This window comes from Acomys russatus, chromosome 8 (genome assembly GCF_903995435.1).
Source record: "Acomys russatus chromosome 8, mAcoRus1.1, whole genome shotgun sequence".
NCBI lineage: Eukaryota > Metazoa > Chordata > Mammalia > Rodentia > Muridae > Acomys > Acomys russatus.
This window is the reverse complement of record NC_067144.1, coordinates 16800035-16825550: the sequence shown is the minus strand read 5'-3', so window position 1 is coordinate 16825550 and position 25516 is coordinate 16800035. Positions and strand designations below refer to the sequence as shown.

At 48.3% G+C, this 25516-nt stretch overlaps 1 protein-coding gene and 1 non-coding gene across 2 annotated transcripts; both read left to right on the top strand.

Annotated features, from left to right (window-relative positions):
* Positions 1 to 283: 283 nt before the first annotated feature.
* On the top strand, positions 284 to 23812 carry Slc51a (solute carrier family 51 subunit alpha). Its single transcript, XM_051150539.1, has 9 exons — positions 284 to 380; positions 12988 to 13098; positions 17860 to 18014; positions 19501 to 19574; positions 20398 to 20556; positions 21483 to 21594; positions 21821 to 21967; positions 22785 to 22890; positions 23353 to 23812. Exons 1-9 carry the CDS (start codon positions 284 to 286, stop codon positions 23454 to 23456), a joined length of 1065 nt encoding a protein of 354 aa, XP_051006496.1. The 3' UTR covers positions 23457 to 23812.
* Positions 23795 to 23897, top strand: LOC127193533 (U6 spliceosomal RNA). Its single transcript, XR_007831168.1, has one exon. It is a non-coding gene; the product is annotated as a U6 spliceosomal RNA (small nuclear RNA).
* Positions 23898 to 25516: the final 1619 nt, after the last annotated feature.

Here is a 25516-nt window from a genome sequence, read left to right as displayed (position 1 = left end):
GCCTTTAGAAGCCACAAGAGGATCTCCGGGGCTTATTAGCCAGGCAGTCCAGCCAGCACGGGAAGCTCTGGGTTCAGGGAGAAACCCTGTCTCAAAAAGTGAAGTGAGATTAGTTAAGGAAGATAACTGACTTTGGATCACACACACACACACACACACACACACACACACACACACACACACATATACACACATGGTGGGGCGTGACTCCCATACTCACAGAGGAAGTAGGCGACACTACCTGCTCTTTCCTTCCCCTGGTGACTTGAAGAATTTCGTTGCCATGGCGACAGAAGACACAGCCCAGGAGAGGAGAGAAAAGATTTCAAGTGTGATGTCACAGAGGCAGAAGGATGCGGGTTCTGGGTGCTGTTGGTCAGGTTCGGTACCGACCACCTTCCTTCCATCCCTCCTCACGCTAAAGTTGAAGGAGTCGCAGCCCTGCCACATGCCTCCTTGGAGGCTGCTATTTGTCCCCCAGAAATTCACAGGCTGTGGCCCTGTTGATGTGCTGGAGATCTCAAGAAAAGGGGTGAGCAGGGACACTGATTTTCAAATGGAGTAGTCATGGGACTCCTCCTCAGTCACAGAATCTCTCTGTCATGTGACTTCTCCGAGTTCCAGGCCAGCCTGGTCTACAGAGTGAGTTCCAGGACAGCCAGGACTGACTGCACAGAGAAACCCTGTCTCAAAACAAAAAACAACAACAACAACAAAAAAAATGGAGTCCAAATCTAAATAGAGACTTCTCAACAGAGGGATCTCTAGTGACCGAGAAGTACCTAAAGCAATGCTCAACATCCTTAGCCATCAGGGAAATGCAAATCAAAATGACTCTGAGATTCCATCTTACACCTGTCAGAATGGCTAAGATCAAAACCACAAGAGACAGCTCATTCTGGTAAGGATGTGGAGCAAGTTGGACCGCTCCTCCATTGCTGGTGGCAGTGCCAACTTGTACAACCACTTTGGACATCAATATAGCCGTTTCTCAGAAAACTGGGAATCAATCTATGTCAAGATCTAGGTACACCTCTCCTGGCCATATACCCAAAGGTTGCTCACCGTAGCACAAGGACGTTTGTTGGGGTGTGGTCTGATGTATTTTTATGCTAATTACTGCTTGCAGTCTGTGGCCCACCTTTTGCTTAATAAAAAGCCATCCCACCTGGGCAGGGCAAAGGAGATAGGTGGGGCTAGGAGAGAGAGGAATTCTGGGAAGAAGAAAAGAGGGCCAGGAGGAGAAAGGGAGAGAGGCCTGAGGAGAAGAAAGGAAGCCTACCATGGGTTAGACGGAGGAAAAGCACATGACCAGCGGCATGGACAAAGAACAGCCCAGATGAAGAACATTAGCAAGTATTTGGGATTATGGATGGGAGGTAGCTTGATAGAAATTATTGGAAACAGATGGCATGGGATTGAGACAAGGATCCCATGCCTGCCACACTATGGGAGGTAGTTTAGAGGATTGATATCTGCCCTGCCCCAGGTTAACTAAGGCTATTTTAAAATATAACAAGTGTCTGTGTCTTGATTGATTACTAGCCAGGCCTACAAGCAATACAGATAATTTTAAAAACACTAGACGTTTGCTCAACTATGTTCACAGAAGCCTCATTTCTAATAGCCAGAAACTGGAAACAACCTAGATGTCCCTCAACTGAAGAATGGATACAGAAAAATGTGGTACATTTACACAATGGAATATTACTCAGCTGCTTTTTAAAAAAAATAATAACAGAAAAAAAATAAAAAAATAATAATAACAGTATGAAATTTGCAGACAAATGGATGGAACTAGAAAAAGATCACCCTGAGTGAGGTAACCCAGACCCAGAAAGACAAACATGGTATGATGTTATGTGCTCAGTTATACATGGATATTAACTGTAAAGTAAAGGATAATTGTGCTACAATTCACAGACCCAAAGAAGTTAAGCTAAATAACAAAGAGGGCTCAAGGCTGGACAAATCGTTCTCTCTGGGAAGGGGAAATAAAATAGACATCATGGGTGGAAGTGTGGGGGAGGGGGCAGAGGAGAGACGGCAGGTGAGAGGCTGGATGGAGAGAGTGCTGGGAGAGACAACTGGAGTTGGGGGGCGGGGGACAGAAACCTAATGTAATGGACATTCCCAGGAATCTGTGAGGGTGACCCTAGCTAAGACTCCTACCAGTGGGGGATATGGAGCCTGCAGCGGTCACCTCCTGTGACACGCAAGATTTCCAGTGGAAGGACTGGGACACTAACCCAGCCACAAAGACCTTCAGCCTATAATTTGTGCTGTGCCTACACAATATGCTGGGGTAAATATGGCACAGAAATTGTGGAGGTGACCAACCCACGACTGGTCCAGCTGGAGACCCATGCCACAAGGGGAAGCCCACACTTGACACTGTCTGGTGGACCAGCAACCAGAGGCCAGATAGCCCAGAGACCCAGGGTAGAACCAAACACGCTTGCAGCGGGGCAGGCGGGGTAGGGGTGGGGGTGGGGATTCCTAATGATAGTCTGGTATACCTGTGATCAGGAGCCAATGCCAGCCCTGCACCCCATCTGCCCCCTGTGGGCATCACACACGTGCGGCAGAGACACACATAGACACATTCACAAAAATAAAAATAAGTCTTAAAAAAGGAATCAGCCAGGCAATGTATATTCACAGAAAACAAGAGCTAATGAGACAGAACTTGAAGAATCAGCTCAGTTGGAAATCAGGGTTTGAAAAGCCTGGGGCTTTCTGTGTGTGCCGATTAGCTGCTTCTGGGCGATAATTGGAGCCCTTGATAGTATGGTTTCTTCTAGTTATCCACGTAAGCCCAGATAACGGCCAAGAAAAGCTCCACCCCCACCACCCCTACCTTGGGAAGATACGTCTCTCTGTGTGTAGCCCTGGCTGTCCTGGAACTCACCCTGTAGACCAGGCTGTCCAAGTGCTGGGATTAAAGGCGTGTGCCACCAGCCAGGCTCAGAAGCCCTTCTTAAAATAGTTTTTCTTTTACCTCTTTATTTTTCCACCCTCCCTATCAAGTATTTACCAAGAGAGATGTCTTCCAGCGACACCGAGAGTAATGTCTGTTGCCAGCTAGATAGCACCAAAGGCTTGCTCTCCACTCTTTTTCTTTTTTCTTTTCTTTTCTTCCTTTGTGAGATAGACTCTCATAATGTATTCCAGGCTGGCCTCAAACACTCAGGTATCTTCCTGTCTCAGCCTTCAACTACCATTTCTGTCTTGAATTTTGTTCCTTTTAAAGGCCACACAACAATCCATGCTATGTTTATTTCCCGTTTTTTTTTTCTTTTTTGTTGTTGTTGTTTGTTTGTTTTTGAGACAGGGTTTCCCTGTGTAGCCTTGGCTGTCCTGGACTCACTTTGTAGACCAGGCTGGCCTCGAACTCACAGCGATCCCCCTGCCTCTGTCTCCCGAGTGGAGTGCTGGGATTAAAGCCATGAGCCACCATGCCCGGATCTATCCACTCATCTGCCGGGACATGGCAGTAGGTGGTTCCCAGTTTGGCTACTGTAAACATGGCTGTCATGAATGTCTGTTTGCAGATGCTTGTGCAAGTCCCTGTCACCTCTTCCTTAGGACTTGTGTAAAGAAATGGCTTGCTGGGCTGGAGAGATGGCTCAGTGGTTAAGGGCGCCACCTGCTCTTCCAGAGGTCCTGAGTTCAATTCCCAGCAACCACATGGTGGCTCACAACCATCTATAATGTAATCTGATACCCTCTTCTGCAGATAAAGCACTCATATGCAATAAATAAAATAAATAAATCTTTTAAAAAAAAAAAAAAAAAAAAAAAAAAAAAAAAAAAAAAAAAAAAAGAAATGGCTTGCTGGGGTCTGCAGCAATTGTGTATTTAAGTGAAGAACTCGGCATTGTCCTCGACATGGCGGCTGGACCATTCTAAATTCCCACCAAGGTGTAAGCACTCCAGTCCCCCCGCACCCTACCTAACACGTTTTGCTTCCTAACTTTGAAAAATAATAGCCATTTGTTTTATTTATTTATTTTTTAATATGTATAGGTGTTTTGCTTGCATGATCATATGTGTATCATGGACATACCCGGTGCCTGTGAGGCCAGAAGAGGGAAACTGAGTTTCAGGTGGTTGTGGTGCTAAGAACCAAACCCACTGGAAGAGCAGCCAGTGTGCTTAACTGCTGAGCCGCCTCTCCACCCCATTAACAAAACAAAACAAAACAAAAACAAAGACAAAAAAAAATTTCCAATGGGCACGTCAGAGGCAGTTCACTGTACCTTTAAAATCAATAAAAATTCAAAAGGAAGAAGGATATTTTGGAGGGGGGGGGTGGGGCAGGTTCAAGACAGGGTTTCTCTGTTTATCCTTCACTGTCCTGGAACTCGCTCTGTAGATTAGGCTGGCCTTGAACTCAGAGATTCACCTGCCTCTGCCCGCCTCCCCCCCCCCCCCACCGTGTGCCGCTAACCAGCTGGAAGCATGAGTCTTATGTACGGAAAAGTACAAAGTAGCCGGGGTGGGGGGTCGGGGGGTGGTGTTGCACGCCTTTAATCCCAGCACTTGGGAGGCAGAGGCAGGCAGATCACTGTGAGTTCAAGGCCAGCCTGGTCTACAAAGCAAGTACAGGACAGCCAAAGAATACAAAGTACGGTTGAAAGGACAAAGGAGACCTAAATAATCATGATCTAAGCATTACAATTATAACATAGTAACAGATTAAAAAATTTAAAGTGCAGGACTCTAAGGGGGAAAAGTAGGTATTTCAAGAACTTCTCCAACAGTAGTTCACGTGTGCATGTCTACTGAATGAACTTCCAATGCACACAAAAATTAGCCTTTGAACATTGCTTTAATTGAGTTTTAATTTTGGTTTCTTTTATTGGAATGAGTAATAATAAAATATACATTCTAAAGAAAAAAAAAAAAAGGAAAACTAAGCATTGTTAGGATAGCACCAATCTCCATTTAGTTTATATGTCAGTGCAATTGTCTTTTTTTCTTTTCTCTTATCTTGTCTCTTTTCTTCCAAGAAAAGATCTCATGTATCCCAGGCTGGCATCCAAGTCCCTACAGAACCAAGGATGACTTTGAACTTCTTATGTTCCCACTGACACCTTGAGGATGCTGGGATTACAGGTGTGCAGCATCTCACCTGGCTTATGGGATGCCAAGGGCGGAGCCCGTGGCTTCATGAGTGCTGGGCAAGCACTGCCAACTGAACCACATGCCCATTTCTATCAGTTGAAATTCTTGCTTTTGCATTTCTCAAGTGTGTGTGCGCATGTGTGCATGTGTGTGTTTTTGTGTGTATATGGATGTACGTGTATGCGTGAAATGTACATGTCAGAAATCATCCTCTCTTCCGTCTTGATCTTTGAGACAGAATTTCTCAGTAAAACCCAGAGCTTGTCAACATGGCTAGTTTTGCTGGCTAGACTGCTTAGGAGAAATGAAGGTTGTAATGTAACAGAAGAGAGAAATGAAGGGAAGAAAGTGAAAAAGGAAGGAAGACAATGGGGCAGTAAGATGGCTGGTGGGTAAATGGCTTGTCGCCTAAGCATGAGGACCTGAGCTCGGATCCTTAGGACCCATGTAAAGGCTAGACAACAGCACTGGTCTATGAGCCGGTACTGGGAGAGCGGAGGGAGGTAGATGCAGGGGAATCACTGTACACTAGTCTGGCTGAGAAGCTCCAGGTTTAGAAAGACCAGGCCTTGCCGTGCGTGGTGATGCACACACATTTAATCCCAGCACTCGGGAGGCAGAGGCAGGCAGATTGCTGTGAGTTCAAGGCCAGCCTGGTCTACAAAGCAAGTCCAGGACAGCCAAGGCTTCACAGAGAGACCTGGTCTTGTAAAACCAAAAAAAAAGAAAGAAAGAAAGACCAGGCCTCAAAAAAGAAGAACCAACATTGATCTCTTGTTTCTACACACACATACATGGACAAGCAAATATGGGACACACACACACACAGACACACAGACACACACACAGAGAAATGTTTTTTTTTTCAAGACAGATTTTTGCTGGACTCACTGTGTAGACCAGGCTGACCTCGAACTCAGAGAGATCTACCTCCCTCTGCTTCCCTGAGTGCTAGAATTACAGTGATCTATCTGTGTTGGGGGGGGGCTCCCTGCAAATGCTAATTAACAATCAAGAAGGAAATCTGGTTCAATATAAATCAGTAGTCTAGAGTCTGACCCTGAGCAGTTTAGTTTTGGCATATTTAAGTATAGTACAACTTTCCTTGTGACAGTTATGACAATAAAGCTTAAGGCATGACTACATAAATTCCTTCGCAATGTACATGACTTTTGCAAAGTACCTGTGACCTCGTCCATAAGAATGGGTCCTATTGACTGACAGTGCCAGGGACCAGGGTCTAGTAAAGAAAAGTCTGCAATAAGTGTGATAGAAGACTCTGGTGATGAACGCGGGACCTCTTATGGGTCCAGAAGAGTGGGTTCTATTGGCTGAGGAACAGTGCTCAGGAGTCTGTGTGATCCAGGTGAGGCCTGACTCTACAGATAGTGAAAGGTCACCAGGTTATTAGCATCTGTTAGGAAGCAAGTATTCCAACCCCAGGCACCCCCTTCACTCCCGCCCCCCACCGCATGCTCCCTTCACCAAAGCTCACCATCAGTGACTCAGCCATGTCAGCCATGTCATCACCAACCACCAAATGTAACCTGAGTACCCTTTAAAAGGTCCCCACCATCACAGCCAGCCCTCTCATCTCACTCACTCTCTGTCTCCCCACCACACACACACACACACACACACACACACACACACACACTTTGAGCATAGCCTTTTGCTCTCCCCGCCACCCCCCCCCCAATCTCTTGCATGAGCTCTGTTGTTGTTGTTGTTTTGTTATTGTTCAAGACAGAATTTCTCACCAGGCGTGGTGGTGCAGGCCTTTAATCCCAGCACTCGGGAGGCAGAGGTAGGCAGATCTCTGTAAGTTTGAGGCCAGCCTGGTCTACAAAGTGAGTCCAGGACAGCCAAGGCTACACAGAGAAACTCTGCCTCAAAAAACCAAAGTCAAAACAAACAAACAAAAAGACAGAATTTCTCTGTAGCCTTGGCTTGCAAGTTTTTAAAACAAAACACATTTTGCTATTTATTAATGTAGAGATGAGATTTTTATTCTGTAGCCTAGGGTGGCCTCCAAGCTGAAAATGAAGCAACATAATAAAATAATTATTTTATTCAATTAATATATTTAATGTTTATTTAAACTATTTAAGCTTGAAAAAGATAAGCAATGGGCTGGAGAGATGGCTCAGAGATTAAGAGCACTGACTACTCTTCCAGAGGTCCTGAGTTCAATTCCCATAACCACATAGTGGTTCACAACCATCTATAATGTGATATAATGCCCTCTTCTGGCCTCCAGGTATACATGCAGACAGAGCACTGTATACATAGCAATTAATAAATAATTCTTAAAAATTAAAAAAGTAGGCCAGGCTGGGCGGTGGTGGCGCACACCTTTAATCCCAGCACTCGAGAGGCAGAGGCAGGTGGATCGCTGTGAGTTTGAGGCCAGTTTGGTCTACAAAGTGAGTCCAGGACAACCAGGGCTACACAGAAAAACCCTGTTTCAAAAAATAAAACAAAAAACAAAAAAAAGTAGGCCAGATGAGGTGGTGCATGCCTTTAATCCCAGCACTTGGGAGACAGAGACAGGCGGATCTCTGTGAGTTCCATGCCAGGCTGGTCTACAAAGCAAGTCTAGGATAGTCAAGGCAAACACAGGGAGACCCTGTCTCAAAAAACCAAAAAGTAAATAAATAAATAATAATTAAGTAAACGAAGGTTGGTTGGTTCTTAATGGTTCTAAAAATATGTTTGGCAAGCCGGGCGTGGTGGCACAGGCCTTTAATCTCAGCACTCGGGAGGCAGAGGCAGGTAGATCGCTGTGAGTTTGTCTTGAAAAACAACCAAAACAAAAAATATGTATATATGTATATATACACACACATACACACACACACGGTTGGCAGCTGTCAGTCCAGGGCGCCCAGGAAAATTTGCCAGGTTCAAGCTGGGTCTGGCCTTGAGGAGCAGGGCCTGCGCCCTGGTCTGACCTGACTGGCACACTGTAAAGAAACAGCCATTTAAAGAGTCCCAGCAAAGCAGGAGCATCCATTAGGCTCCTCTGAGGTCTGGGCCTCAGGCTCCTCCCACCTCCCGCCACGTTAAGGAGGTCTCCTCCGGGGAAGTCTAAAGTCCAGGGCTGTGAGCAGTGCAAGCTCAAGGCTTCTCACCAGCTATAGATGAATGACCTGAGGTGTGTTCTGGTGGAAGAGCCTTGAGTCAGCTCTTGCCTGTTAGGTGTGGCCTAGGCCATTGACCCTCAGGATCAGCATCCTTACCTACTTTTCCGGCCCTTCCCTCTGCCTCAGGAGGTAACTGGGCCCCTGAGACTCCTACTCCTGGCGTTATAGCACCTTGTCCCGAGAACTGTGCTTCCTACAGAGTGTAAACTGCGGGACTTCAAGAGGCACAGGAAGTGTTTGTGAACGGGGCTCCTGCCGTACCTCGCAAGGACGCAGGGCTCCCAAAGCCTGTGTCTCACTACTAAAACCCGCCACTGAACCGCCACCGCTGTGACCCCCCTCCCCGCCACAGGAGCCTTTGCCTCCGCGCATGCCCATGGCAAAGGTTACTTAACCTTCTTTGTCCTGAGCTGTGTTGTCAGTAAAATGGGAAAAAGACCGCCCTTACTTTAGAAGAGGCCTGCAAGGGTTAGATGAGGAACATTCTCCATTTCCCACGGTGCCTAGCATACTGAGAGCACCTGCTGCCAAGTTCCAAGGAGCACATAGTGTGTGCCAGCCTCCATGCCAGGGATCCGGGGTGCAGCCCACTGCACTCAGCCGCAGAGGAGGAGTTTAAATCTATTTGGAAGGAGAAACCACCAACCAATGAAATATTTTTTTAAAAATTATTAATTAATTAATTAATTAATTAATTTTCTTTGGCTTTTCGAGACAGGGTTTCTCTGTGTAGCCGTGGCTGTCCTAGACCTACTTTGTAGACCAGGCTGGCCTCGAACTCACAGTAATCCGCCTGCCTCTGCCTCCCGAGTGCTGGGATTAAAGGTGTGCGCCACCACACTCGGCTCGAAAAAAAATATTTATGCATTCTTTATGCATTCTTATGCATTCTTTAATGTATGTGACCTGTTGGTCACAGCCCCTTTAGGGGTCGAATGACCCTTTCACAGAGGTTACATATCAGATATCCTGCGCGTCATATACTTACATTACTATTCATTGCAGTAGCAAAATTACAAGTGTAGCCATGAAACTTTATGACTGGGGGTCATCACCGCGTGAGGAACTGTATCAAAGAGTCACAGCATTAGGAAGGTTGAGAACCACTGCTTTAATGTATGAGTGTTGCAGTGGATTTAAACATGTTTTCGTTTTGATCCCAAATGTGGGATGGGGAACAGGCTTGTGAGAGAACAGGTGATGTTTATTGTCTAGAAGATAAAACCACCTCATGCGGGGGCTTGGTTTTTTTGCCAGGTGAAACACATCTTAGTGCAGATTCTGAGAGTGTGAATATATATATGTATATCCAAAACAGGAGTCGGGGGCTTTCTGGGTCTTGGTATTGTGTTGGATCTGTTTCTTTACAATAAAACTTTATTATACAACCTAATTAGCTTATACAAGAAGGAAAAAGGCTAAAGGGACAAAAGAGTGAACCTTCAGGTAGCCGTTCCACGGGACGGGTCCTTAGGTGTCTTTCTGGCCCGCGTGCTGGTCCAGCTGGTCCGCTGCTCTCCCCACGCTCTCCCGCCCAGTTGACTTTGTTGTTCTCTCTTCCCCAACTCCCTGAGTCACGTGGGAAGGACCGTCTCCTTCTCCCCGTGAGGGTCAATTAGAAAGACAATAGTCCAGGTGGGGTTCCCAGGTCTGCTTCCTGAATTTCAGACCCAGGATGGCTCTACTCAGTCTGTCACAAGGTATTCATGGGGTGCCCCAAGGGTAAAGCCCGCCAAGACTGCTCCCACCTGTGACAAAGCTTATTCTTTCCCACAGTATTGTTTGGCTGTTCATTGCTCCACTTCGAGAAGCTCCTAGAGAGACCCAGCCAGAGGCTCCAGGTTCCGGCTGCTGTTCCAGGTTCCAGCAGCAACTTTGGTTGAATTGCTGGTCTGCTAAAATCCTGCCGACTACACCAGGGGAATCGCTGCCAGGAACCGAGTGCTAAAAGGTCTACCTCTCCTGTTCCCATTAACCTCTTTTCCCTCCTGTCTAGGGTAGGCGGATTGGAAGGAACCTCAAATGAAGTAGGTTTGGAAAAGGTCGAAGCCTACAGACTGCTTTGCCTGCATGTACACCTGCATGCCAGAAGAAGACATCAGGTCCCACGAGAGATGGTTGTGAGCCACCGTATTGTTGCTGGGAATTGAGCTCAGTGCTTCTGCAAGAGCAGCCAGTGCTCTTAACCTCTGAGCCATCTCTCCAGTCCAATAAAATACTTATTAAGCGTATAACTTGGCATATGGGTGTATGGGTGTGGATATAAGTGGGAGTTTGTGTGGGTGTGGGTGCGCATGCCTCTGGAGGCCTGAAGTCAGCATGAGGTTCTCAGTCACTATCATTTTCCATCTTTCTATCTTTTTTTTTTTTTTTGGTTTTCAAGTCAAGGCTTCTCTATAGTTTTATCCATCCCGGCACTCACTCTGTAGACCAAGTTGGCCTCAAACTCAAAGATCCACCTGCCTCTGCCTCCCAAGTGGGCCACCATCGCACAACATCCCGTCTTAATTTTTAAAATAGGGTCTCTCATTGAACCTGTAGCTCACCAATTCAGCTAGATTGGCTGGCCAGCAACACCCACCCCATGCCACCCCTGCACCCAGAATCTTTCCATTTCTACCTCCCTTGATGTAGGATTTGTAGGATTTGACGCTTATGCTGCCACTCCCAACATTTAAAGATTTGTGTGGGTGTTGGGGGATCAAAGTCAGGTCTTTTTCGTTGGATGGTGAGTACTTACTGACTAAGCCAACTCCTCAGTCCCAATTTGGCTTTTTTTTTTTTTTTTTTTAAAGAAGCCCTTGTCAAAATGCTAAAAATCTGACAGTGCACCTCTGACACTTCAGATATAACACAGCCTCCCCTTGGCTTAGTCATCAGGCCCAGTTATGTGGCTAAGTCCATTCTCCACCAAAGATGAGTGGACCTTTAAGAAGCAAACCTTGAGCCAGGCTCCGTGGTGCACGCCTTTAATCCCAGTATTCGGGAAGCAGAGACAGGCGGATCTCTGTGAGTTCAAGACCAGCCTGGTCTACAAAGCAAGTCCAGGACAGCCAAGGCTACACAGAGAAACCCAGTCTCAAACAAACCTCCCCCACCCCCGGAGAGACAGAGACAGAGATGGGAGAGAGGGGAGGCAAATGCTAGAAGCCAGGTGTGGTGGCGCAACCTTTAATCTCAGCATGCAGGAGGCAGAAGCTGGCAGGTTTCTGTAAATTCAAGGCCCACTGGTCTGTCTACATAATGAGTTCCAGGTCAATCAGGGCTACATAGCAAGATCTTGTCAGTAAGAAAGTAGAAGCAGAAGCCAACAGACCTCCTTCAACCTGTCCAGCCAGCCACCACATGCCAAGCCATAGACCCTGACCCAGGCCCGAGCCCTGAGTCTCCCATCTCTAAGGGTCTGGGACCTGTGCTTCTTTTGCCTGGGTCACCTAGGGATACCAAGTGAGGACTTTGCCCCCTTCTACTTGGCCCGGTTGGAGACGTTTTGTCTAGCATCCAGTGAGCCTTACAGGCTCCTTAAGAGGGAGTATAGAGTTTGAAGGGTTGGGTAGTCCAGGGACAAGGAGTGACCCGAGGAGTTTGTCTGAAAGAGGTGGGAGGGACCACGCCTAACCTATGGGGAGGAGTCTGGAGAACTCGGTCAGCACAGGGGATCAAATTCCTCTGAGGTGAACTCTGAGATAAAAGGCTTGACACTGGAGGCTTGAAGAGGTAAAGAGACAGAAGTGGAGACTGTCCACTCACTCACTGCTTAGCCCTCACCCCACGAACAAAGCTATTAGTGCTGGGGTACCCGCAGAAACTGCCCCGTCTGACGGCCCTCACCCCCAGTGTCTGCCTGAAAGACAAGAAGGATGGAGCCAGGCAGGACTCACATGAAACTTGACCCCAGGTAAGTGAGGGTGGCAGGGAGCCAGTTGCTAAGAAACAGCTTAAGCCCTCATGGCTCTGGCCTGGCCGTCCCTGGCTGCCCCTGTCAGAGCCCTTTGATTTCCAGAACTCCATACAAGATAAGATTGAAAACTGTCTGATGGTGCCCTTGGGCTTCAGGGAAACTGGAATTGGGTCAGTGTGTGGCCACTTCAGGCCTGTGAATTGCTTCTGTACCTGGGCATGGGAAGATACAGAGGTTGGGGACACTCCTAGACATGCACAGAGTCCCTGACCAACAGTGGGCAGGCCCTGATTCTATGGGACTACTTTTCTTCTCCCTACTCCACCCCACCTGGTGTAGTCTTGGTTGTACTGAAACTCACTCTGTGGACCAGGCTGGCCTGGAACTCAGAGATCCACCTGCCTTTGCCTCCTGAGTGCTGGGATTAAAGGTGTGCACCACCAACACCTGGCTTTTTCTTTTCTTTCGTTTTGTGACAGTCTTACCATGCCATTATGTAGTTAAAGCTGGCCTCAAACTAAGATCCTTCTGCCTCAGCCCTCCTCGCCAGTGCTGAGATTACAAGCCTGCATTACCATGCCTGGCAAAAAGTCCACTCTTTCTCTTGCTGGCCTTCCGTGGCCAGCTGAACTACTGCCCTGGTGAGTGGCTAACGGGCAGCCTATTTTATACTCTAACCTAAACCAGCTGTCCAGGGCCTTGGGGAAAAAAGAACGGACTGGCTCCTTGTCCTCAGGCGTGTCTGAGATGTACCAACTGCCTGCTGACCTGTCTGCCACGGCCGTTCCCCAGCTGCCTGCTTCTGAGCAGCCCGCTGTCTTTCCAGGTACACAGTGGACCTTCTGGAGCTTCTGGAAACCAATTACAGCATCTCCCCTGCCTGCTTCTCTCACCCTCCCACTGCAGGTCAGCTCCTGACAGGTGAGTTAGGGAGCCCCCTGGAGGGGCTGAAGGGGAGACGTGTGTATCCAAGCGGGAAGTCAGGACAAGTTGGGGAGCTGAGGAGAGCTGGTTCTCACCCGGCCAACCCCAGAGGATAGCTGGCCTGCTCTTCAGAATGGCCAGAGCCTTAGAGAAGAGCAGCAAGGAATCAGTGGGCCACAGTGAGGCATGAACATCTATGAAAACCTGAGGCTGGGTCTCCACCCACCCCCAGCCTCAAGATACAATTCAAATTGGCTGGAGAGATGGCTCAGCGGTTAAGAGCACTGACTGCTCTTCCAGAGGTCATGAGTTCAATTCCCAGAAACCACATGGTGACTCACAGCTATCTATAATGTGATCTGATACCCTCCTCTGGCATGCAGGTGTACATGCAGGCAGAGCTCTGTATACATAATAATAAATAAATCTTAAAAAAAAAAAATTGGCCACACTAAAATGTGGGACATTTTCTGTGCTCTGGTCTTCCAAGATGGTACCAGATAAGCCAAGCCCCCACAGTCCCGCTGGAGTGTTTACATATTCCCTAAGAGAGCTTCAGCACTGTAGAGGGATGGCTGCCGGGAGGTGTGGCCTAGACTCTCATGAGCCTGAGCATGCCCTTCCAGCGTGAAACTGCTTTTGAAAGTGGGAGGCACGGGATAAAACCAAGCTTATTCATTAGGCCTCCAAACTATTGAGAACAAAGTAGGGCTTACACCATGATTAAGCATTTCTGAGGTGTGGGACTCTTGGTGGCCCTCTCCAAAATGCATTCCCGCTAAGAAGGGGGCCACTGCCATGTGCAGTGGGCAGCAGATGCGCTCAGGCCCTTGGGCTAAGGCTAGCTCTGTTTCAGATGCTCTGAGCCAGAGCGTAATCAGAGATGCCTGGTGGCACCCTTGTGGTTAGCAGCCAACAGGGGGCGGCTGCATCCAGCTCTAAGCACCTCCTATTTAGAGAGCAGAGCTGGAGGGACAAATGTCACCTTACACCAGGAAGTATTTGGCATGTCTGCAGACAGTTGGAGTGGCCACACTGAAGGTTGCCCGCCCTTAACATCTAATACATAGAGGCCGAGGAGGCCACTAACGCACTTACAGGCACAGTACAGACCTCCAAGTCAAATTATCAGAGTAGTACTGGGGCTCTGAAGCCTTGCCTCACAGGACACACTAATTCCTATGTCACCCTGCCAGCACACGTGCAGGTAGAGCCTGCAAGGATTTAGAAGCAGGTGGATGCCCCTGGCTCTCCTAGTCGAGCAGGCTGCATTGTGGGGCTGGAGGAGGGAGGGACCTGGCCAGTGCGGAGTAGACGATGGGAATTTCTGGGGTGGGGTGGTGATTCAACGAGCCAGTGGGTTCCCCACACTGGAAAGCAAGGTTGAATCTTACTAGTGAAGGGGCCTGAGGCAATTGAGAGGGCGGGGCAGGTGAGGGGGGGCCTGAGCAGGGTCAAGCCTGTGGTTTGTACTTTATCCTCCAGGCAGAGCCAGCAGGAGAGCTGAAGACTGGGAGGGGCTGGGTGGAGTGTTCCAGGACCATTAATCAGTACTCAGAATGACTTAGGGGAAAGAGCCTCGGAGAGGCAGGAGTAAGACAGAGAGGTTGTCGACCCGACCTGTGGAGTGGGCAAACGACAGAGGGTGAGCCAGGCCACCAGGAAGGGAAGAAAAGGAAAATGCAGCCAGGAGCCCTGGTAAATATTTAGGCAGGAGACTGTGATTCTGAGCAGTGGCAATGACCAGCAGGGGACTTGGAGAGGAAGGAGGAAACTCCTTCTTTGTTTCTCTTTTGGTTTTCCCAGGCAGGGTCTCTCTGTGTAGAACTCACTCTGTAGACCAGGCTGGCCTGGAGCTCACAGTGATTCTCCTGCCTCTGCCTCCCGTGTGCTGTGATTAAAGGTATGCGCCACCCAGCTCTTTTTAGAGTTTCTAATATGATTCCAGTTATAATCTTTAAATTTTTTTCTTAATTAAACCAAGCTAAATGTTTATCTAAAAGAGTCAGAATGGTCTGGAGAAGGTATAAAAAGGCAGACTACGGACCAGACGATGGTGGCGCACGCCTTTAATCCCAGCACTCGGGAGGCAGAGGCAAGCGGATCTCTGTGAGTTTGAGACCAGCCTCGTCTACAAAGTGAGTCCAGGACAGCCAAGGCTACGCAGAGAAACCCTGTCTCGAAAAAACAAAACAAAACAAAAGGCAGACTACGCTGCTGCAGGCAGAGAAGGCTTGTGACGTTCTGGCAGTTGACACAATGAGGTCACAATGACAAAGCACCTGGAGGAGAAAAACAACAAATCACAGGGTCCAGAGGCAGTGTCAGGCCTCCCTGGGGCTCCACAAAAAAGGATGCAGGGGGAAGGGCTCCTAGGAAGAGGTACAGGACAGCCACCTATCCCCAAGGAAATAAATACACAGGAAATAAGCTTTAATTCAGACAGATTAAGGACATAAACACAAAATGAAAACCTTTTTTTTTAACGAAATAAAAAAGAAATTGTCTTTATAACTAGAAACAGCAAATACTTTCTTAACATTCAAGAAAAGGCCAGTGGGATGCCTCAGAGGTAAACACACTTGCTGCACAAGCCTAAAGACCTGAGTTCAATACCCCAGTACCCATGTTTAAAAGGAAAAAAAAAAAAGCTTATGAAGTGGCATACATCTGTAATAAGGACACACTTCTGTGGCAAGATGGAAGGCGGAAGACTTGGAAGTTTGTAGACCAGTTAGCCTGGAGCCAGCTGTGCTGCAGCAGGAACAGGAGAGACCCTGCCTCAAATAAGGGAGAGCACTGACTCCAGTCTGCTCACGTTAACATTTGTGCCATGGCACGTGCACCACATGGCCTATCATGTACACACACAAGGAGGCGGAGGACACACACACATGCACACACACACAAGCACAAATTATCACAATCACAAGCATCAACTATATGAGGCAAACAGGTTTTTGCTTTTGTTTTTTCTGTAGAGATGACAAAAAGCAAAAAACAAAAAACAAAAAACCACCATAAGCAAAGTCAAAACTAATACATGGACACAGAAAAGGTATTTTCAAAGCTCTAGCCAACAAAAGGTTGGTCATCAGGGTGGGACTCACATATACATTTTATAAAAGAAGAAGCCCATGTGAGATCAGACATTCAGGTGTGTAGTCTCAGTGACTCAGGAGGCTGAGGCGGGAGGATTGTTGTAATTTCAAGTCCAACCAGGACAATTAAGAAAGATTCTGACTTAAAGGATTTTTTTCCTTTAGAGAAAAGTGGAGCACTATAGCTCAGCGGTACTGCATCTGCCTAGTGTGCAGAGACTCTAGGTCTCCTGATAGGACAGACAGAGTGGACCAGATTCTAGAAGCCTCCATCTCATGGTGGAACTACTGGCACGTGCTACCGTAGCCAGCTTGGGTCTCCAGGCTGGCCTGGCAAGCCTTCTCCCTCCTGTACCACGTCCTTGGCCCTTTCATATATTTTAAGAAATTGTTCTGGGGCTGGAGAGATGGCTCAGAGGTTAAGAGCACTGGCTGGGTTTTCAAAGGTCCTGAGTTCAGTTCACAGCAACCACATGATGGCTCACAACCATTTATAATGTGATCTGATGCCTTCTTCTGGCGGGCGGGCACACATGCGGGCAGAACATTATACATAATAAATAAATCTTAAAACAGAAAGAAAATTGTTTTAATTAAAAAAAAAAAAGAAACTGTTCTCTTTTCCCAATCATAAAGATGAGTGTGTAGCTTCAATTTCCAGTGTCGTAAATGAATACTCTGATGCCAAGTTTTTTTTTAACAAAATCCAATCCCACTGTTTGAGAAACGACCACAAAACCAAAGGATGTATCAAAGCTGGAGGCAAAGGCAGACAGAGCCGGGGTGGCACAAAGTACAATTTACTAGGGACTTCTGTGGACAGAAATGTGTCCTGTGAGTCAGCAAGATGCAAAACAGGAGGAAGGAGTTGATAGGCTGAGCTAGATAAAGGTGGGCCAGGGCCTATGGCTGGGCTTGTTTTTTGTTTTGCTTTTTGTTTGGTTTAGTTTTTCAAGACAGGGTTTCTCCATGTAGCCCTGGCTGTCCTGGAACTCACTCTGTAGACCAGCCTGGCCTCGAACTCACAGAGATCCTCCTGCCTCTGCCTTCTGAGTGCTAGGATTAAAGGCGTGTACCATCACTGCTTGGAGGAAAGATGCTTTATTTGGGAAGAAAAATTAAAGACCCTTTGTATGGGTCCATGTAAAGATCCTGCATGTGTGCCCGCCTGCCAGAAGAGAAAATCAGATCACATAAAAGTATGGTGCCACATACTTTTATTTTTATTTTTATTTTTTATTTCATTTTATTTTTTTGGTTTTTCGAGACAGGGTTTCTCTGTGTAGCCTTGGCCATCCTGGACTCACTTTGTAGACCAGGCTGGCCTCGAACTCACAGCGATCCGCCTGCCTCTGCCTCCCGAGTGCTGGGATTAAAGGCATGCGCCACCGCACCCGGCTCAGGTGGCACATACTTTTAATCCCAGCACTTGGGAGCCAGAGGCAGGAAGGTCTGTGTGAGCTCAAGTCCTGCCTCCTCTACACATAGAGAGCTCCAGTTCCAGGCTAGCCAGAGCTACACGGTGAGACCCTGTCTCAAAACACATATCCACACACACCACCCATGCTCAGACTTTAATCCGTGTTTAGTAATCTTGTAATGGCTGGACTAGCCTCTGCCCTTCAACTCATGGGCATCTCCTCCCCTTCCCCTCTAGAACTGGGCTCTGTGGAAATCACCCTCACCATCATCCTGACCTTTCTCACCATGGGCTCGGTGGCTATCTTCCTGGAGGATGCCATGTACCTGTACAAGAACGTCCTCTGCCCCATCAAGAAGAGGACTCTGATCTGGAGTAGCTCAGCACCCACGGTGAGGATGCTGGAGGCGGCCCCTCAGAGAGACCAGAGAAAGGGCAGAGGAACGGAGCCGCTGTGCCAGTCCTATGTGGCGCTGGGGATTGTGAACTAACCCCCACCTGTTTGCAAGGCCAGCCAGTGGGTGAAGTATTCAGCTGCCAAGGGCTACAGAGACAGCCAGCAACCTGCTGGGCACCAGGAGCTTGCTTTTTTTTTTTTTTTTTTTTCAAGACAGGATTTCTCTGTAGCCTTGGCTGTCCTGGACTCACTTTGCAGACCAGGCTGGCCTCGAACTTACAGAGATCTGCTTGCCTCTGCCTCCTGAGTGCTGGGATTAAAGGCATGTGCCACCACCGCCCAACCTTTCCCCCTTTTTAAAGAAAATTATTTATTTTATGTATATGAGCCTTCATGCACACCAGAAGAGGGCATCAGAGCCGGGCGTGGTGGCGCACGCCTTTAATCCCAGCACTCGGGAGGCAGAGGCGGGCGGATCGCTGTGAGTTCGAGGCCAGCCTGGTCTACAAAGTGAGTCCAGGACAGCCAAGGCTAACACAGAGAGACCCTGTCTCGAAAAACCAAAAAAAAAAAAAAAAAAAAAAAAAAGAAGAAGAGGGCATCAGATCCTCTTACAGATGGCTGTGAGCCCCCATGTGGTTGCTAAGAATTGAACTCGGGACCTATGGAAGAGCAGGCAGAGCTCTTAAACCCTGAGCCACCTCTCCAGCCCCTTTACATTTTTCTTTGTTCCTCTGAACAGGCTACTACCACTGACTGAGCCACAGCTCCAGCAACTGTAAGCCTTTTTAAACTTCTTTATGCAGCACTGCCGAGGACTTGGAGTTAATTTATTGTTATTTTCCAGTTGCCATTTCTTGGTTGTTGCTGTTTTTTTTTTTTTTTCTTCTCTCTTTTTTTGGGGGGGAGGAGCGGCTGGTGGTGGGGTTTCGAGACAGGGTTTCTCTATGTAGCCTTGGCTGTCCTGGACTTGCTTTGTAAGACCAAGCTGGCCTCGAACTCACAGCAATCCGCCTGCCTCTGCCTCCTGAGTGCTGGGATTAAAGGCGTGCGCCACCACCGCCCGGCTCTTGGTTCTTCTTAAATGCGCTATTTTATTATTATTGTCTGTGAGCACACGATGGAGGAGCGTGTGAAGCACAGCTCACCGTGTACAGGTCAGAGGACAATTTGTGGAGTCAGTTCTCCTGTTTCACTCTTACGTGAGCTCTGGGGCTTGAACTCGGGTTTTCGTGGGATGCTCCTTTACTTGCTGAGCCATCTCACCAGTTCTTGTTTCCCTTTTTGTTGTTGTTGGCTCTGGGCAGAGCCCAGCGCCCTGCGCGTGCTCTTACCGCCGATCCAGCCCCAGCATCTAACAGGTGGAAGGACTTGTGCCTCAATCGCACAGGTCTGACTTCTTGGAGCCCTTGCTACAAGACGTTGGGACGCTCTCTCTCTCTCTCCCCGCCCTAACCTGCGTCCTGTTCTTCTGCAAGCAGGTGGTGTCCGTGTTCTGCTGCTTTGGTCTCTGGATCCCACGTTCCCTCACACTTGTGGAAATGTCCATAACCTCGTGAGTGTCTGACTCCACCCCCACTACCAGGGACGAGTCTCTCTCTGGGGTCCCTTTCTGACTCCCAAGCCCCCCCCTCACGCCCGAGTCTATGTCTTTAAGCCCCATAATATGACTCTTGATATGAGTCTTGCCGAACAGTGGTAACGTGGGGCTCTTGAATTCTGCTTGTACTCAGGGAATGCCTTTTTGGGGTACACTCCTGGGTCACCTGTTTGTTTCCAGAGGCCCAAATCGCCCCCTTTCCAGTCTCCTCTCTTACCCCTCTTGTGTCAAGAAGTTAAAACACGAGCCCCAGCTAGGTAGCAGTGGCACAAGCCTTAATCCCAGCACTTGGAAACCAGAGGCAGGTGGATCTCTGAGTGAGTTCGAGGCCAGCCTGGTCTATAGATCAAGTTCCAGAGCTTCCAGGGCTTTGTTACACAGACAAACCCTACCTCAAAAAACTAACAGAAGGCCGGGCATGGTGGCGCACGCCTTTAATCCCAGCACTGGGGAGGCAGAGGCAGGCGGATCTCTGTGAGTTTGAGGCCAGCCTGGTCTACAAAGTGAGTCCAAGACAGCCAAGGCTACACAGAGGAACCTTGTCTCGAAAAACCAAAAAACAAAACAAAACTGAAAAACCAAAAATCAAAACAAAACAAAAACAAAAAACCCAAACAAACAACCAACAACAACAACAACAAAAAGAAACTCAACTGAAACCCTAGCCGTTTTGGTCTCTGTCTAAGTGAGCCCCACCTCTCCCTGCAAACTTTATCTCTTTAGCTGCAAAGGTGTATCCTGGGGTATTCCCACTTACAGTTCTCCTTATTTCTCTCAGGTTTTACGCGGTGTGCTTTTACCTCCTGATGCTGGTCATGGTGGAAGGCTTTGGTGGGAAGGAGGCGGTGATGCAGACACTGAAGGAGACCCCAATGAGGGTGCACACGGGCCCCTGCTGCTGCTGCTGTCCCTGCTGTCCACCCCTCATACTTACCAGGTAAGCCAGGAGAGGGGGAGCCCAGAGGGACAAGTGAGCCATGCGGCTCTCTAGGCCCAGTCCAAGGCCGTTGGAATTAGGACTGTATTGGACAAAGCCAGTGATGAGGGAACAGCCACCGTGGGTACCAGACCCCAGGAGAAGGGGGAAAGGAGGAAGCATCTTTATGCTTCACCTCCCTGCCCTGCTTACTCAATTTGTTGTTGTTACTGTTTTTGGTTTTTCGTTTTGTTTTGCTTTTCAAGACAGGGTTTCTCTGTGTAGCCTTGGCTGTCCTGGACTTGCTTTGTAGACCAGGCTGGCGTTGAACTCACTGCGATTCTCCTGCCTTTGCCTCCCAAATGCTGGGATTAAAGACCTGCACTGCCACACCTGGCCTGGCACCTGAGGTTTTTTTTTTTTTTTGGTTTTTCAAGACAGAGTTTCCCTGTGTAGCCTTGGCTGTCCTCGACTCGCTTTGTAGACCAGGCTGGCCTTGATGTCTCCCCAAGTGCTGGGATTAAAGGCATGTGCCACCATGCCTGGCCTAATTTGTTGGGTTTTGGAGACCATGTGTCTTTACTATGTAGCCCTGGCTGTCCTGGAACTCTGTAGACCAGGCTGACCTCGAACTCACAGAGAGCTACTCGCCTCTGCCTCTCAGTGCTGGAAGTAAAGGCATTTTCCATCATGCCCAGCCTGCACTGCATACTTAGTAGCAAAGAGAAAACTGTGCTCTGGTGCTCGCCCACTTTGAGTAATGAGCTTGAAGTCAGCACTTGGGCTCCTGCTCACAAGGCAGGGGCAGTCTCAGTGCTCTCAGCCTTCATCCCTGAGACACAGTTTGTGTGTGATGGCAGCCCAGCCTGGAGCTTGATGGGGGAGACTAGGCTTCCTTAGGGTGGGTGGTTTGTGGGTTCATGTTCTCAACTCTCTTCCTCCTGCAGGAAGAAGCTTCAGCTGCTAATGTTGGGCCCTTTCCAGTATGCCTTCTTCAAGATACTACTGAGCTTAGTGGGCTTGTTTCTCATCCCCGACGGCATCTATGACCCATCAGACGTAAGCCAAGAGGCAGCGGCAAGACTAAGACTCATTTATCTTTGTGTTCTAGAATTAGTCCGGGCACCAGCAAGGCAGGGCCAAGGGCAGGGCTGCCACAGGAGAGTAGCAGCCCAGGGGATAGACGAAGTCCAAGTTTTGGGGGCTTTCCTATCAGCTTTCTCCATGTAGAGGAGGGGAGACAGAGATGGTGTGCCCTCCTGACTGCTTTTTGGTCTGCCACCAGATTTCTGAGAAGAGCACAGCTCTGTGGATCAACACTTTCCTTGGTGTGTCCACCCTGTTTGCTCTCTGGTCCCTGGCCATCCTTTTCCGTCAAGCCAGGGTGCACCTGGGTGAACAGAATATGGGGTCCAAGTTTGCTCTGTTCCAGGTAACTACATGCCAGAAACGGTGTTTGACAGTAAATGACTGGGGTTAGGACTAACAGAGGCAAAGGTGGACTTGACATCCCTCCCACCCCCCACGCCCCGCCCTGAGACAACAGGGTCTCTCTGTGCAGCCCTGCCTGTCCTGGACTCACTTTGTAGACCAGGCTTGGCCTAGAACTCACAGACATCTGCTTGCCTCTGCCTCCCGAGTGCTGAGGTCAAAGGTGTGCGCCACCACACCTGGCTTGGATTTGACAATCTTAACCTTCAGGTTTCCTGGGGGATTTGGGGCATTATCTCCATCCCCTTCCATTTTTTATCTTTGCCTTTCTGGACCACAAAATACCGCCAACCTGGCTTAAAACAACAGAAATGTTGCACAGACCTAGAGCCTGAAAACCCCAAATCAAAATGCAGGCAGGGCCGTAATCTCTTTGGAACCTGCCTGGGAGAACCCAGATGGCCACGTCCTCTCTGGAATTGGCCAGTAATCCATGGTGGTCCTTCCTTGGCCTTCTGCTATATCACTCCAGTCTCAGCCTCCACCATCACATGACCTTGTCCACATATCTGTCTCTATTATTTGTGCTAGATGCTACTGAGTGTCTGATGGGGGCCATGAGAGGAGATAAACTGACTTTTTAAAATGGGCAACCTTAATCAATGAGGTAGAAGCAGGAATATAATATGCCCAAAGAGGAAAACCGCACCAACTTTCAGTAAAGTTTAAGTGTCAGTCCTCCGTTAACTGCAGAGATCTGATGGTGTGCCTAATCTGCCGGTGCCAACTGCCCCTCCCCCATCTCTTCTATTCTTCAGGTTCTTGTCATCCTGACCGCCCTGCAGCCCTCCATTTTCTCCATCTTGGCTAGCACCGGGCAGATTGCTTGCTCACCCCCCTTTTCTTCTAAAATCAGGTCTCAAGGTAAGCACTTAGGCCCCCTTTCCACGTTGCAGGTGATACTGGGAGCAGATCAGGGGAGAAAGGATCTTGGGGCAGAAGTTGGGCTAGCCCAGGGTGCTCAGGATATTCAGGAAGGATCCAAGAGACGAGGCAGAGGCTGTGAGCACTCTTTCCCCTCTGACCATAGAGAACTGCAATGTCCTAAGCTTGAGGCCAGTCCTCATGGCCAAACTTGGAAGCCAAGGGTTTGGTTAGGAAGCAGACTATGCTGAGTAAACGCATGCACTGCTCCTCGGATCACAGAAGTCAGAGGCAAACTCTGGCTGCCATTAATCTGCCTTGCTCCACCCAACAGTTTAGTATCCCTAGGTCCTGGTTTGGAGGGAAAATGGGGTGTCTTTCAGCTCGCTTGCCAGGGCTGCCATGGACCCCTCCTCTGTAACGAGGTGTATGTAACCTGTCATGTCCTACCCCACACTGCAGTGATGAACTGCCACATGCTCATACTGGAGACCTTCCTGATGACGGTGCTGACACGGATGTACTACCGGAAGAAAGATGACAAGGTTGGGTATCAGACTTGTTAGCCGCCAGAGCCGGACTCAAAAATCAAAGCCTGAGGCTTTGGACTATGGAAGAGGCATTGTACTTCTCAGAGTGTGAGATTCCTTCTCTGTCCATCTTAACCAGTGGCTAAGGGTCCCACTGGCAGCTTCCACGTGGCTATAGGGCTGAAGGTAAAGTGCAGGAGGCTGAAATCATCTTGAGTCTTTCTCACGGAAGGCATTTGAAGTTTTGTAATAAATGGTGAAAACTGAGACCCCTGCACAAGGCACACTGCTTCTGTGGGTGCCACTGTTAACCCTGAATGTGTTTGTCAGAAAGTCACCCTGTGCGTCTGCACGGCAGAATAAAGGGGAGAAGAGTACCTGGTTGACGTATGGTTTATCTGATGAAAGAACGAGAGTAGATTAGCATGGCCCCTGCACAAGAATGACACGCAAATTCGTGAAGACATTAGTGGGCATAACAGCACCAGCCCAGCTTCTCAAAGCCAGGCACTGCACTGGCATCCAGCCTTTCCTCAGGCGTGTCAGTTACCATTGGGAGGTCTGAGGTCCCTCTGTGCTAGCCTTTTGGGTTTTCTTAGTAAGAATCTGTAAGTACAACCGCTTGTTAAGATCTTGAGGACAGAAATTAGGATGCAAAACCAAAGAACTGAGAATACAAATAAAATCCCCCAGTACTTAAAACATTACACAAATGTATGCCTGGTTAAAACTACTAGAAATAGAAACACCAGGCAAAACCACATGGCCTTTATTTGGCTAAAGGACAAAAGCCAAAATAAGTCTGAACGCATCATTAGACAGTGAGGCTACACACTGCACTCCAGGGCGAGTTCCCCATTGACTCACACTGGCCATGGCAGACATTCATGCCATAGCGTTTTCTGCTCAGGAGCCACAATGTCAAACCCCCAACCAACCAATTCTCACTGTTCAGAATGCTTAGTTCCTCACTTCAAGCCAACTGGAACCCAACCTGGGCCATCCAAACGTTAATCCTGCCATTTCTGTTCTCTACCCCAATCTTATGCCGACAAAAAAAATTCTGGCAGACAGAATATATTTCTATTTTCTTTTAGGAGAATTAACTTTTAATAGTGTAAGTCCAAGAACATGTTCTACTTATTTATTCTGAAAAATAGAAGCCAGGGACCATTCTTTATCCCGTGATAATCTATTCTGTGAGAGAAAACAATCATTGTTATGACTTTGAAAAATACAACCTTTGAAAATACTTATATTGGTGAGCTTAAAAAAAATACCATTAGTTTTAAAACCTTGTTAAGGAAGCTTTCTTTGAACCATGTGGGTTCAATTTCGGCGCATGTTTGCTGACAGAAATCTAGAAGCTATGGCTTGAGGGATTAAAACAAAGAAGGGAAACAGAATTGGTTTTGGAATTGAAAAGTTAGTAAGGAAGAGATTCCAAGACAACAGAAAGTGAGCTACACAGTGGACACAGGCTGGGGACAGTGACAAAGCACGGGAAGACTGGGAGGGGACAGCTGGGCAGATGTAGGGCCACGAGGGTAACTAAGGTGCTGCTGAGAAAAGTGACCAGAAAAGGTCTCTCAACCTTTCTCTTCAGGATTTCCAACCTCCTCACACTCCCAACTCCTTCCTCAAGCATCTTCGAAATAAGGGTTTGGCTTAGCTCCCAGGAGCAGCTGCTGCAGCACTAGCAATCCATTTCTACTTTCTCTAAGTGGCAACCTCCACTCCCATCTCAGCCTAGTCTGTGGAAAGAGCCGAGTTCTTGTCTGGCCCAAGCCAAGGTTAACTGTTCCTCCTCCTCAGCAGCAGCAGCTGAGGGCTCCTGTCTTCAGCCTCTTCCTATGGCATAGAGGCTGCTACCCAAGCAACCTAAGGTTCTCCCGTCTTTGCCACCCCAGCCCTTCTGTGCTGCCTGCTTTCTTGTACCAACTCAGGGGTGCAGCTGAGGTTGCACAAGAGGAGGTCTGGAGTACAGTCACAGACACCACATTCATATGCTCCACCACATTTAACTGGGTACAAGTGGCCGATGGCACACCATATCAGCAGCACCTTTTTCTAGCACCCAGGAGCACTGCAACCCT